This window comes from Hemitrygon akajei, chromosome 32, assembly GCF_048418815.1.
Source record: "Hemitrygon akajei chromosome 32, sHemAka1.3, whole genome shotgun sequence".
Classification (NCBI taxonomy): Eukaryota; Metazoa; Chordata; class Chondrichthyes; order Myliobatiformes; family Dasyatidae; genus Hemitrygon; species Hemitrygon akajei.
Genome location: NC_133155.1, coordinates 14520890 through 14532456, shown reverse-complemented (window position 1 = coordinate 14532456; position 11567 = coordinate 14520890). Strand labels below are relative to the sequence as shown.

Genomic DNA, 11567 nt, shown 5'->3' with positions numbered 1-11567 from the left:
TATTGCTAATTCCCCATGCTGCCTGCCCAGCCCTTTCCATGTGTGCAAAGCAGAAATCTTCAGTGTGTATCCATTCACTTACAGACTCACACTTTTCAAAATAAAGGTATAAGATTGACCAGCATTCTTTTCACCAATGTACCTTTACAAAATAAACTTGCTACAGATGCCAACAAAAGAAACGTTTCCACAACAGGCATCGTTAATTTTAACAAACACAAGGAAGTCTGCAGCTGCTGGAAATCTCAAGCAGTGCACACAAAATGCTGGAGGAACTCAGCAGGCCAGGCAGCGTCTGTGGAAAGGAGTGAACAGTCGACGTTTCGGGCTGAGACCCTTCTTAAGGACTGGAAAGAAAGTGGAGGTCAGAGTAAGAAGGTGGGGGGGTGGGGAAGAAGAAGTACAAGGAGGTAGGTGATAGGTGAGACTGGGAGAGGGGGAGGGAGTGAAGTAAAGACCTGGCAAGTTGATTGGTGAAAGAGATAACGGGCTGGAGAAGGGGGAATCAGATAGGAGAGGACAGAAGACCATGGAAGAAAGGGAAGGGGGAGGAGCACCAGAGGGAGGTGAAGTGCAGGTAAAGAGGTAAGGTGAAAGAAGGAAACAGGAATGGAGAATGGTGAGGGGGCGGGCAGTTACTGGAAGTAAGAGAAATCAATGTTCATGCCATCAGGTCGGGGGCTACCATTAAGCTTAAGGCTGTTCAGTAAGGAATATACAAAAAGATTAGTATAATAATATTCAAAGTTTTTATAGAAAATAACAAGTAATTGTAAAGAAAAACTTATAATATGGTTTTGACTTTTGACTCCGAAGAAGTTGATTGAATTGCATGAAATTATCTGGGGTGTAGACAGGTAAATGCAAGCAGGCTTTTTCCACTGAGATTGGGCGAGACTAGAAATAGAGGTCATAGGTTAAGGCTGAAAGGCGAAATGTTTAAGGGGAACCTGAGGAGAATCTTCCTCACTCAGAGGGTGATGCGAGTGTGGAACGAGCTGCCAATGGAAGTGGTGGGATGTGGGTTTGATTTCAACATTTAAGTGCAGTTTGGATTAAGTAAGTAGTTGGGAGGGCTATGGTGCAGGTGTGGGTTCATGGAACTAGACAGAATAACAGGTTAGCATGGACTAGATGGGCTGAAGGGCCTGTGCTTTATGACTCTATACACTTGCTGAGAGAGATTAGGCACTTTTATTTATTTCCTTGACGACTATTGCATGTGTAATACATGTTCACTGCTGCAGATGCGTCATTACGTTACAAAAGGTTTTCTCCTTTGTCAGCTCAATCCAATATCATCATAATAAATCAAGTTGTCTGCATTTAACTTCCGAAAGTTCCCGGTTGGGCGTACGGTTGAAACTATCCATCTTCGACACATATTTCTCGGGCGGTGTTGTCAGTTTTCTCCTTATATCCATGCTCTTGTTATCAAGGCAGAGGGAATGGGTCTTTAAACTGATGTCTTCTTGTACTCGTGCCAGTTGTTTGTAGAGAGAGGTTAAAGCATCCCTGGAGTAGAATCATAAAGGATATAAATATTCCTCATCTCTAAATTTTGTTTCTTCCACCCTGCCCCCCCCCCATGAGAATGTAACATTTATCACAGACCAGTAAACTCTGCAATTCACAATCAGCCTCACAATGTTGAGGCCTTCTGAGGTTTCACACGATTTCCACAATGACCGTTTCCTCTCAGCAATTGCATTGAAGCCATTACAGCAGAACTTTGCAAGTACCTACTACTCATCTCAACGGCGCCACCATGTGGTGGTAGGTCTTCCCCACAAGGAAATGATTGCCAGAGTTGCAATCATTACAAGAGAAAAATTGCCTTGATTTTCCTTGACGGAGCATTATGAATGTACTGTAGATCTAATTTTGTTCAAGTGGAAAACATTCACATTATTTAATGAACTAAAATCCACTAAGACTCATAATGATAAGGGTTTGAGTGGATCAAAATGATAAGGGTTTGAGTGGACCATAATTAGAGAAAGAAAATGGCAGGCCAATATTTGCGAAACTTCTACAATGCAGTCTCTAGACCAGGGGTGTCAAACTCATTTTAGGTCACCGGCCGGATTGAACAAAATGCAGCTTCATGCGGGCCGGATCAGTCGGACGCGTGCGAACGCAGCTTTCGTTGCCTCCGTTTTTTCAGCCTGCTCTCATGTGTCTCAGTCTCTGCTATAACTACAAAGTGTTTCACTTTACAAATTCCGTTTCTTATGAAGAAGACTGCCGAATAAACACTGAAAACCTGGTACCTGAATAAACTCAGCATTAGCCATATCATACGCCATAGGCGCTTCGATTACTGGGGCCAGCTTTAATAGTAATTAGATATTATCTCGTGGGCCAAAGATAATTCCACCGCGGGCCTTGAGTTTGACATATATGCTCTAGACAAAACTATATCGTTTTAAAATCTGGAATTAACATAATGAGTGCTTTTGGCACCTACATTTACCATTCATGGAGACGTTGTTTTCTGTGTGAAAGATGACTAGCTAGCATGTGAGTTGAGAACATACAACTTACTGAGATTGAGCAAGTTTTTCTTTGAGGGCAGCAATTGTCCCCTCCAACTGGTGTACCTCATCTATCAATCCATACTGTGCCTGCAGAAACAAAAAGACATTTGCTGCTGACAGTGGTCATCATTCCATTTTCATCAAATCACTTTACCGCGAATGATCATTCTCCCTCTATTTTATTAATAAGTAATTCGCCTCCACGGCATTGTATGCGGTATGGGAAAGGAGTAATCATACGTTATAATCTCATTAGGCATATCCTCCCATCAATACTGTATAATGGAAATATTGAGACCACAAGACAATGAGATATCAGAGGCCATTTGGCCTATCAAGTCGGCTCCACCATTTCATCTTGGCTGATCCATTTTCCCTCTCAGCCCCAGTCTCCCACCTCTTCTCCATATCCCTTCATGCCCTGACTCATCAGGAATCTATTAACCTCTGCCTTAAATATACCCAGTGACTTGGCATCCACAGCCTCCCGTGGCAACGAATTCCACAGATTCACCACTCTCTGGCTGAAGAAATTCCTCCTCATCCCCATTATAAAAGGACAACCCTCGATTCTGAGGCTGTGTCCTCTGGTCTGAGACTCTCTCACCATAGGAAACATCCTCCCCACATCCACTCTATCAAGGCCTTTCACCATTCAATAGGTTTCAATAAGGTCACCCCTCATTCTTCTGAATTCCAGTGAGTACAGAGCCATCAAACACTCCTCATACACTAGCCTTTTAATCCCAGAATCATTTTTGTGAACCCCCTTTGAACCCTCTAAAGGTAGATATGAAGAATTCAGCAGCAGCTGGAGCAGGAAATTGAAGAGACAAAAGGAGGCAATTTTCACCCCGAGAGAGAGGGTTTAGTTCGTTGCTCACTTGCTGGCTCAGCCAGAAACCAAAACAGTGTCAAAGGGCCTAATTGAGGTGGAACTACTATGATGTAATAAGCTTTCATTCTTACTTCATCTCTAGTGAGATCAACGTTGGGTCTATAGGTACGAGTTTCGAGTCTCGTGTGAGCCACTTTCAAAGGTGCGGTCTTAGCTCGAAGATCTGCTTCAAGGCGTCGAATTTCTTCTTCCAGATCTGCAATCTCCTCCAAGGTCTGAGTGAGAACAATGACATAGGAAACTAAAAGATCTGTTACAACAGCAAAATAAAACAGGACAGGTAGCTTCACAAAAAGAGAAAGTGCAGAATATCGGGCGAAAGTGCAAGTTACATCCTCCAGTGCAAAGACTGGAACTTTGAGTGACTACCAGTGAGGATTAACAAAGACTACTGCATACACTTCCCATTAAGGAGAAAGTCAGACAGCCGTCTGAACACATGCGGTTTGATGCAGAAATCACAACATTGCTGAATATATTAACTGGCTGGCAACAATGTGTTTCTTTGATTAATCTTGCTAAATAATAAATAAACAAAAAAACTTGGAAATTAAAATATTCAATTCAATGTTAATTGTGTACAGAAATCAAAATGACAGGGTAAGAAATTATTGTCTGAGTGTGAGATACTAAAGTATCTCACAGACACTTAGTACACGTTAATTAGTAATTAAATGAATGGAATTAATTTTTCAGTGCTATGGAGTTTATTTTGTAGTAATAAAAATCAACACAATTTTTAAAACAAGTATATACTTGAATGGTCAAACTCAACTTATAATGGTCAACTTTCTCAATATTAAAGTTCTAGAGGATGCAATTTGTGAAATTGGCTTGTTTGGATAAATTGATCCAAAGCTATGAAGCAAACATCCCATCCTTTCCTGAAGACAGCCAGGTGCAATAATACTCATTGTACTCTTCCTTAAGAAACTAGACAATGGTATTATTGCGCCTGGCTTTGGTTACATCTCCCTTATCTCAAGACTCAAGACTCAATTGTCAATCTACGTGGCCAGTGCAATCTTTATGAGGTGGTGGCCAACACGGGTGATGCCAACAGGCTCAACAAGCTGATTAGAAAGGCTGGCTCTGTTATAGAATTCAAGCTGGACACACTGGAGACTGTGGTAGAACGAAGGACCCTACAGAAAATCCTGGCAACTCTGGACAATGTTACTCAACTTGGCTGAACAGAGGAGGACATTTAGTAACAGAATAAAATAACTGTGCTGCTCCAAAAAGCGCTATACGAAGTAATTCTTACTCTCGGCCATTAGGCTCTATAATGAGTCAACAGGGAGGTGATGGCCTCTTCCTGTTAGACTATTTGAGGGTTCGTTTTCCTTACTGCTCTTCTAATATTTGTATCTCTGTGCACTTGTAATGCTACTGTGACACTGTAATTTCCTTTGGGATCAATAAACTATCTATCTGACACTGTATATAATGAATAGACTGCCCAATGCACAGAGATTTCGATCAGCTGTTAGAGGCTCAGCCAATTTGAGTACCTGCACAGGTAAATAAGACACGACAATTAGAATGCCGAACTGTTCAAAGCTGAACCAAAAGTCACATCAGGCACTGTTGACAACAATCTGGGAATGGGGACAAGTCCTGGACAAGGAGAGTCATTGTTAGGATCCCCAAGAAAGGAGCGCTAAGTGATTGCAACAACTGGCGTGGCATCGCACTTCTGTCGGCGCCCAGCGAGATTCCTGCCAAAGTCGTTGTCCAATGGATTACAGATGCTATCGATGGGTGCTTGAGGAAAGAGCAAGCTGGGATGGACCCCCGAAAGGCGGAGGAAACACGGGAGACCAAAGACAACTTAGTGCCGTACCGACGAGGCAGAAATGAGGAGCCTGAACCACACCTGGGGCACAATAGAGAAGATGGCCAAGGACAGACAGAGATGGAGGACCTTCATTGCTGCCCTAAACACCAGCGGCGTAATGGGCAGTAAGTAAGTAAAGGTAAATAAATATTCTGTCATTTTCACTTGATCATACTATAAATTAGAAATATACATGTTTCAACAAGCTTTAAATATAATCAAACAAAAACTGTGTCCAAATAGAATTAAGTCCTTACATTTTTCTCCTGCCACTTTAGTTCATTAAGGGCCTGTTCAAACTCATGAATTCTCTTCCTGAAGGCAAAGTCCGTAGCAACTCGCTGTGCCTCCACTTCATTATCAGTCTGCAAGGACAAAAGTCAGGAGATGAGTGATGGGTCGTTTCATTTTCCAAAATACCTCTTGTCTGTTCATCCTTATCCCTTTTCAAAAGGTCTCACTTTTTCCCCTCCACATCCCATGTGACGCACATAACTCAAGAACTTGCTGACTGGAAGACAATTTACTAAACATCTTATTCACATTGTGAATTGTTTAACTCCTCATCTTAGAACCTTCCCTTTATAATCACTTTATACACATAGTATTTATCGAAGTGGGAATGATAGGCCAGCATTGTGAATAGCTATGGTCATTATGGCACAATGTGTGAAATTATTTTAACCACCTCCAGTGAAATCTTGACTTAGAATGTTGGGTGGTCACCAGCTTTATAAGGAGATAGAAAATGCATTAACACTGCAAGTTTAAATACACTGATATTTTGGAGTAGCCATATCAGATACTGGAGCAAGGCAGTCTTATGTTTTGTAACTTCAAAACTTTAAACAAATTCAAAGGAAGACACAGGAGTCTGAAATGTGGGTCTAAATTTGAGTTTACTTTAAGCAAAGCACCCACGTATACATGGTAGCGTGATGACCTATGCAATTAGCACGTATTTTAACATATAATCCATAATGAATTATTTAAACAAACAAGAATGCTTAAGCAAACAATAGATTGACAAGATTACTCAAATAATATTAAATACACAACAGGCAGTTTTGATCTTGCATCTACTTTGCCTAAGATTAACAATAATGCAATCTCAGTGGTTGGGAAGATGTTAGAGTCAATTGTTAAGGATGAGGTGATGGAGTACTTGGTGACACAGGACAAGATAGTACCAAGTCAGCATGGTTTCCTTCAGGGAAAATCCTGCTTGACGAACCAGTTGGAATTCTTTGAGTAGATTACAAGTAAGATAGATAAAGGAGATGCAATTGATGTTGTATATTTGGACTTTCAGAAGGCCTTTGACAAGGTGCCACACATGAGGCTGCTTACCAAGTTAAGAGCCAATGGTATTACAGGAAAGTTACTAACATGGTTAGAGCATTGGCTGATTGGTTGGAGGCAGCAAGTGGGAATAAAATGATCCTTGTCTGGTTGGCTGTCAGTGACTAGTGGTGTTCTGCAGGGGTCAGTGTTGGGACCACTTCTTTTTATGCTGTATATAAGTGATTTAGATGATGGAATAGATAGTTTTGTTGCCAAGTTTGCAGATGATATGAAGATTGGTGGAGGGGCAGATAGTGTTGAGGAAACTGGTAGGATGCAGAAAGACTTAGACAGATTAGGAGAATGGGCAAGAAAGTGGCAAATGAAATACAATGTTGAAAAATGAATGGTCATGCACTTTGGTAGTAGAAATAAATGTGTGGACTGTTTTCTAAATAGGGAGGAAATCCAGGAATCTGAGATGCAGAAGGACTTGGGAGTCCTTGTGCAGAACACCCTGAAGGTTAACTTGCAGGTTGAGTCAGCGGTGAGGAAGGCAAATGTCATGTTAGCATTCATTTCAAGAGATCTAGAATACAAGAGCAAGGATGTGATGCTGAGGTTTTATAAGGCACTGGTGAGGCTCATCTTGAGTATTGTGAACAGTTTTGGGCTCCTCATCCTAGAAAAGATGTGCTGGCTTTGGAGAGGGTCCAGAGGAGGTTCACATGGATGATTCCAGGAATGAAAGGGTTATCATACGAGGAATGTTTGATGGCTCTGGGTCCGTACTCGCTGGAATTCAGAAGGATGGAGGGGATCTCATTGAAGCCTTTTGAATGTTGAAAGGCCTAGACAGAGTAGATGTGGAAAGGATGTTTCCCATGGTGGGAGAGTCTAGGACAAGAGGGCACAACCTCAGGATAGAAGGGCGCCCTTTCAAAACAGAGTTGCAGAGGAATTTCTTTAGGCAGAGGGGGGTGAATTTGTGGAATTTGTTGCCACGTGCAGCTGTGGAGGCCAGGTCATTGGGTGTATTTAAGGCAGAGATTGATAGGTTCTTGATTGGACAAAGCATCAAACGTTACAGGGTGAAGGCCGGGAAATGGGGTTGAGGAGGAGATAGGAAAAAAGGATCAGCCATGATTGAACGGCGGAGCAGACTCGATGGGCCAGATGGCCTAATTCTGCTCCCATGTCTTATGGTCTAACATAAATCTCTTTGACACAGATTCCAGCTTTTGCAAGCCCTATAAGGAGATGATTAGAAGTTCTCATTAAGACTTACGTGTTTAATGGTGGCTTGAATCGCCTCACGGAGGCTAGTTGAAGCTTTCATCTCTGCCTCTGCACGGTCCTTGTTGTAACGGCTGAACATATCCCACTGCTGAACAGTGGTGGATCTGCACAAAGCAGGCAACAACAAAAACAGAGGTGAACTCATTCTTCCCCCCACCGCCCATCATTTTCAGTTCAGTCTTTTCTGCTTGTTGAATTTAGGTGAACATCTCATTGGAGAACATCCTATGTCTCTTTATTTGGTTACTGAATGATGATAAATTAAGTGGTACTAGGCTAGGGGACATCATTGCTGACATGGCCAAACTGAATTAGATATTCAACTAAGACAGCAGTTTTTTTTAAAATCAATATTTTTATTCAGAAGAAAAAAAAAGATTTACAGAGTGCAACCCATAGATACATCTCAACATAACTTGTGTACATTCATATATTGTAATAAAATTGATCAAAATGTTATAGCATAACACATAAAGGTATACCACTCTGTAATCAAAAATTTAAAGATAGGTCATAAAAGAAATTTTTTTGTTAATGGTTCTCGGTATCTATAACTTGTTGATTGATTCTAGACAAGACTTTTTAGATAAAATAAAAAAAAGCTTGGGAGGATGACCTAAATTGTCAGATTTCTGATGGTAGATGGAATAAAATTCTTAAGCAGGTTAATAAATCATCTTTCTGTGCTCGTCATTCTCTTCTCCAATTTAAAGTGGTTCATAGAGCTTACATTTCTAAACAGAAGCTCTCCAGTTTTTACCCGAATGTTTCTCCACTTTGTAATAAATGTAACTCTGCTGATGCCTCTTTAATTCATATGTTTTGGTTTTGCCCTAAAATTGAAAAGTTTTGGCGGGAAGTATTTCATACCTTCTCTCAACTTTTTAGGGTCCAATTTGACCCAAATCCCCTTACTGCCTTGTTTGGTATTATTGCAAATGAAGATATAACTTTAAATACTTCTAACCTACAGGTTTTAGTTTTTACCTCTCTTTTAGCAAGAAGAGCAATCTTGCTTAAATGGAAGGAGTCTACCCCTCCTACACATCTTCAATGGCTACGTGATATTATGTCGTATTTAAATTTAGAAAAGATCCGCTGCTCAGTCTTAAATTCGAAACAATCTTTTTATGATATTTGGGGACCTTTCCTAAATTACTTTTCCAATTTATAAAGTTTAACAGTGCACAGACTTTTATGTATATTTTTATCTTCTCTTCTTAAGCGAATATGTTTTTTTTTCCTAATTATCCATTGTCATCCATCAGCTTTTTTCTTTGGTAGTTGGTAGGGGGTTGAACTAAGACAGCAGTTGAGATGCTACAATTGGCCATAATATAAGTGTACTCATTTCTGATTTACTTTTCAGAGTCAGAATCTCGCCGATATATGTCATGAAATTTGTCTTAGCAGCAGCAGTATAATGCAATTCAAGGTAAATATAGAGGAAAAAAAACAATTACAGTAAGTATGTATATTCAAGATTCAAGTACACTTATTATCAAAGAATGTATAAATTATACAACCTTGAGATTTGTTTGGTAGCCACAGAGCAAGAAACCCGAAAGAACCCAATTAAAGAATAAAATTAAAAATAAAAGACCAACACTCAATGCGCAAGAGAAAGAAAAAATACAAATCAAATGCAAATACAATGTATATTAAATAGTTAAATTCAATAAGTAGTGCAAAAACAGAAATAAAAAAGTAGTGAGGTAGCGTTCATGGGTTCAATGTCCATTTAGGAATCGCATGGCAGAGGGGAAGAAGCTGTTCCTGAATCGTTGAGTGTGTCTCTTCAGGCTTCTGTACCTCCTCCCTAATGGTAGCAATGAGAAGAGGGTATGTTCTGGGTGGTGGGGGTTCTTAATGATGGATGCTGCCTTTCTGAGGCACTGCTCCTTGAAGATGCCTTGGATACTATGGGGGCTAGTTTCTATGACAGCTAATTTTATCCTAAGATGGAGATAGTGGAAGTTATGGATAATGATGTGTTGGATGCAGAGGCTCTTGGGGTGGACAAGAGGAACTTTCTCCCTTTGATGGCAACAGGGTGAGGGCAGATGGAGGAGATGTGTGTGAAGGTAGCACCAATAGTAGAGGAAGACATAACATCACTCGAGACAACCATTGTGACAGAGCGGGAGCCGACATATCCTTCCACTTCAACAAAATGGCCCCCCTAGCTATCAATGTAACAAATGCAATGGTTCTCTCAAGCGATGTTATGTCTTAGTTTTGTTACGAATGTGCCACAACTCTGAGGGGCCGAAGTGTACAAAGTAGCCCCCTCCTTTTTGAGAATCGCAAGATCGCTATTAATTTGGGTCTGGGACCCAGGAAATGAGAGGGAGACGTCCAGAATACACAGGGTTTGGAATGTGTCCTGGCCTCAGCAAGACAAAGCCACGGATAATGGCCATTGTCTCTTGGAGACGGAATTGTGTATTGAGTACTGTACTATTCATTGAAGCCCTCAGGGGATGACCAGAGTGGGCTGGTTGAGGGATTGCATCATCCCAACCTGATTGACATCTGAGACCCCGTGAGTAAGGATAAAAGAGGGTCTGGGGAACAACCCCTTTAGACGCACCAGGAGAGACGCTAGAAATCCCATGACAGCATTTAATAGCGACAGCCGGTGGGGCTCGCCTGCGTCCTTTTCCCTTGCCTGGGAATTGGCGGGCTCGCCATGGAAGAACGGCTTAGCTAAAGAAGAGGCCACACCAACAAAATTCCGAAGGATCGAAATCATAAAAAGGAAAGCTGGCAAGTTTTCTAAAAATCTCTCTTGTCTCCAACCAAAGGCTGCAGCCTGAATGAACTGAGTGACTTTTATATTTCCATCGGACAATACATTATCCCCAGACAACGATAGAGCTATTTCTTATTGATTATTATTATACCCGCACTTTTAGATTTAGTATTGACGACGTATATTATCTGTTATGTTTGCATTGATATTATTTTTGTGTATTTTTACTAATAAATACTGTTAAAAATAGTACCATCAGACTTCAACGGACCTCTCTATCTTTGCTGGTAAGTGACCCAGTTACGGGGTTCGTAACAGTTTGGAGAAAATTAGAAGTCGAACCTTTGAACCTATGTTTCATTTTGAGAAAAGATGGGGTTCATTTGTTCATTATTACCATTTGAGTTAATTGATAGATTTTTTCCACGATCTCGTTGTAAATTTTGGTTTAAATTTTTTTTGCTGGCAGTTTGATGTTTATCTTTAGAAGCTTTTTGTATGACACACGGCTCCGGGGTTGAACACCTAATGGGTCCTTTTTTCTTCCTCATTTTTTTCTTGCTTTAGTAGGGTTTTTTTTTTTCTTTTCTTCTCTTTTTTTTGCGTCACCATATTTTTCAATCCTTAATATTGTTTTTTTCTCTTTTGAGATATTGTAAGTGTTACTTACTTTGATGTACGCTTGTATTTTGGATAATAATAATAATAATAAAAAGATTTGAAAAGAAAGAATAGTAGAGGAAGCGAAGACCCTGTTCTTTGAAGAAGGAGGACACCTCAGATGTTCTAGAATGGAAAGCCTCACCCTGAGAACAGAACAGAAGCAGCACTAGTCAAGTTATTGACATAGTGCAGAAAGAGCTGGGGAACGTTACCAGAGTAGGCTTGGAATGTGGACTGTTCCACATTGCCGTCGGAAAATCAAGCATAGGCTTGGAGAAACAGTTGAGT

The 11567-nt window shown here is 40.7% G+C and overlaps 1 protein-coding gene across 1 annotated transcript in view; it reads right to left on the bottom strand.

Moving 5' to 3' along the window:
• Positions 1-1175: 1175 nt before the first annotated feature.
• tekt2 (tektin 2 (testicular)) overlaps positions 1176-11567 on the bottom strand; it is a 28066-nt gene continuing 17674 nt past the window's right edge. The window contains exons 6-10 of the mRNA XM_073034704.1: positions 7851-7965; positions 5536-5643; positions 3510-3653; positions 2548-2627; positions 1176-1515 (exon numbers count right to left, since the gene is read on the bottom strand). Of these exons, the coding sequence (XP_072890805.1) occupies positions 1302-1515; positions 2548-2627; positions 3510-3653; positions 5536-5643; positions 7851-7965 (661 nt within the window). The 3' untranslated portion in view covers positions 1176-1301. The remainder of the gene's footprint in view (positions 1516-2547; positions 2628-3509; positions 3654-5535; positions 5644-7850; positions 7966-11567) is intronic.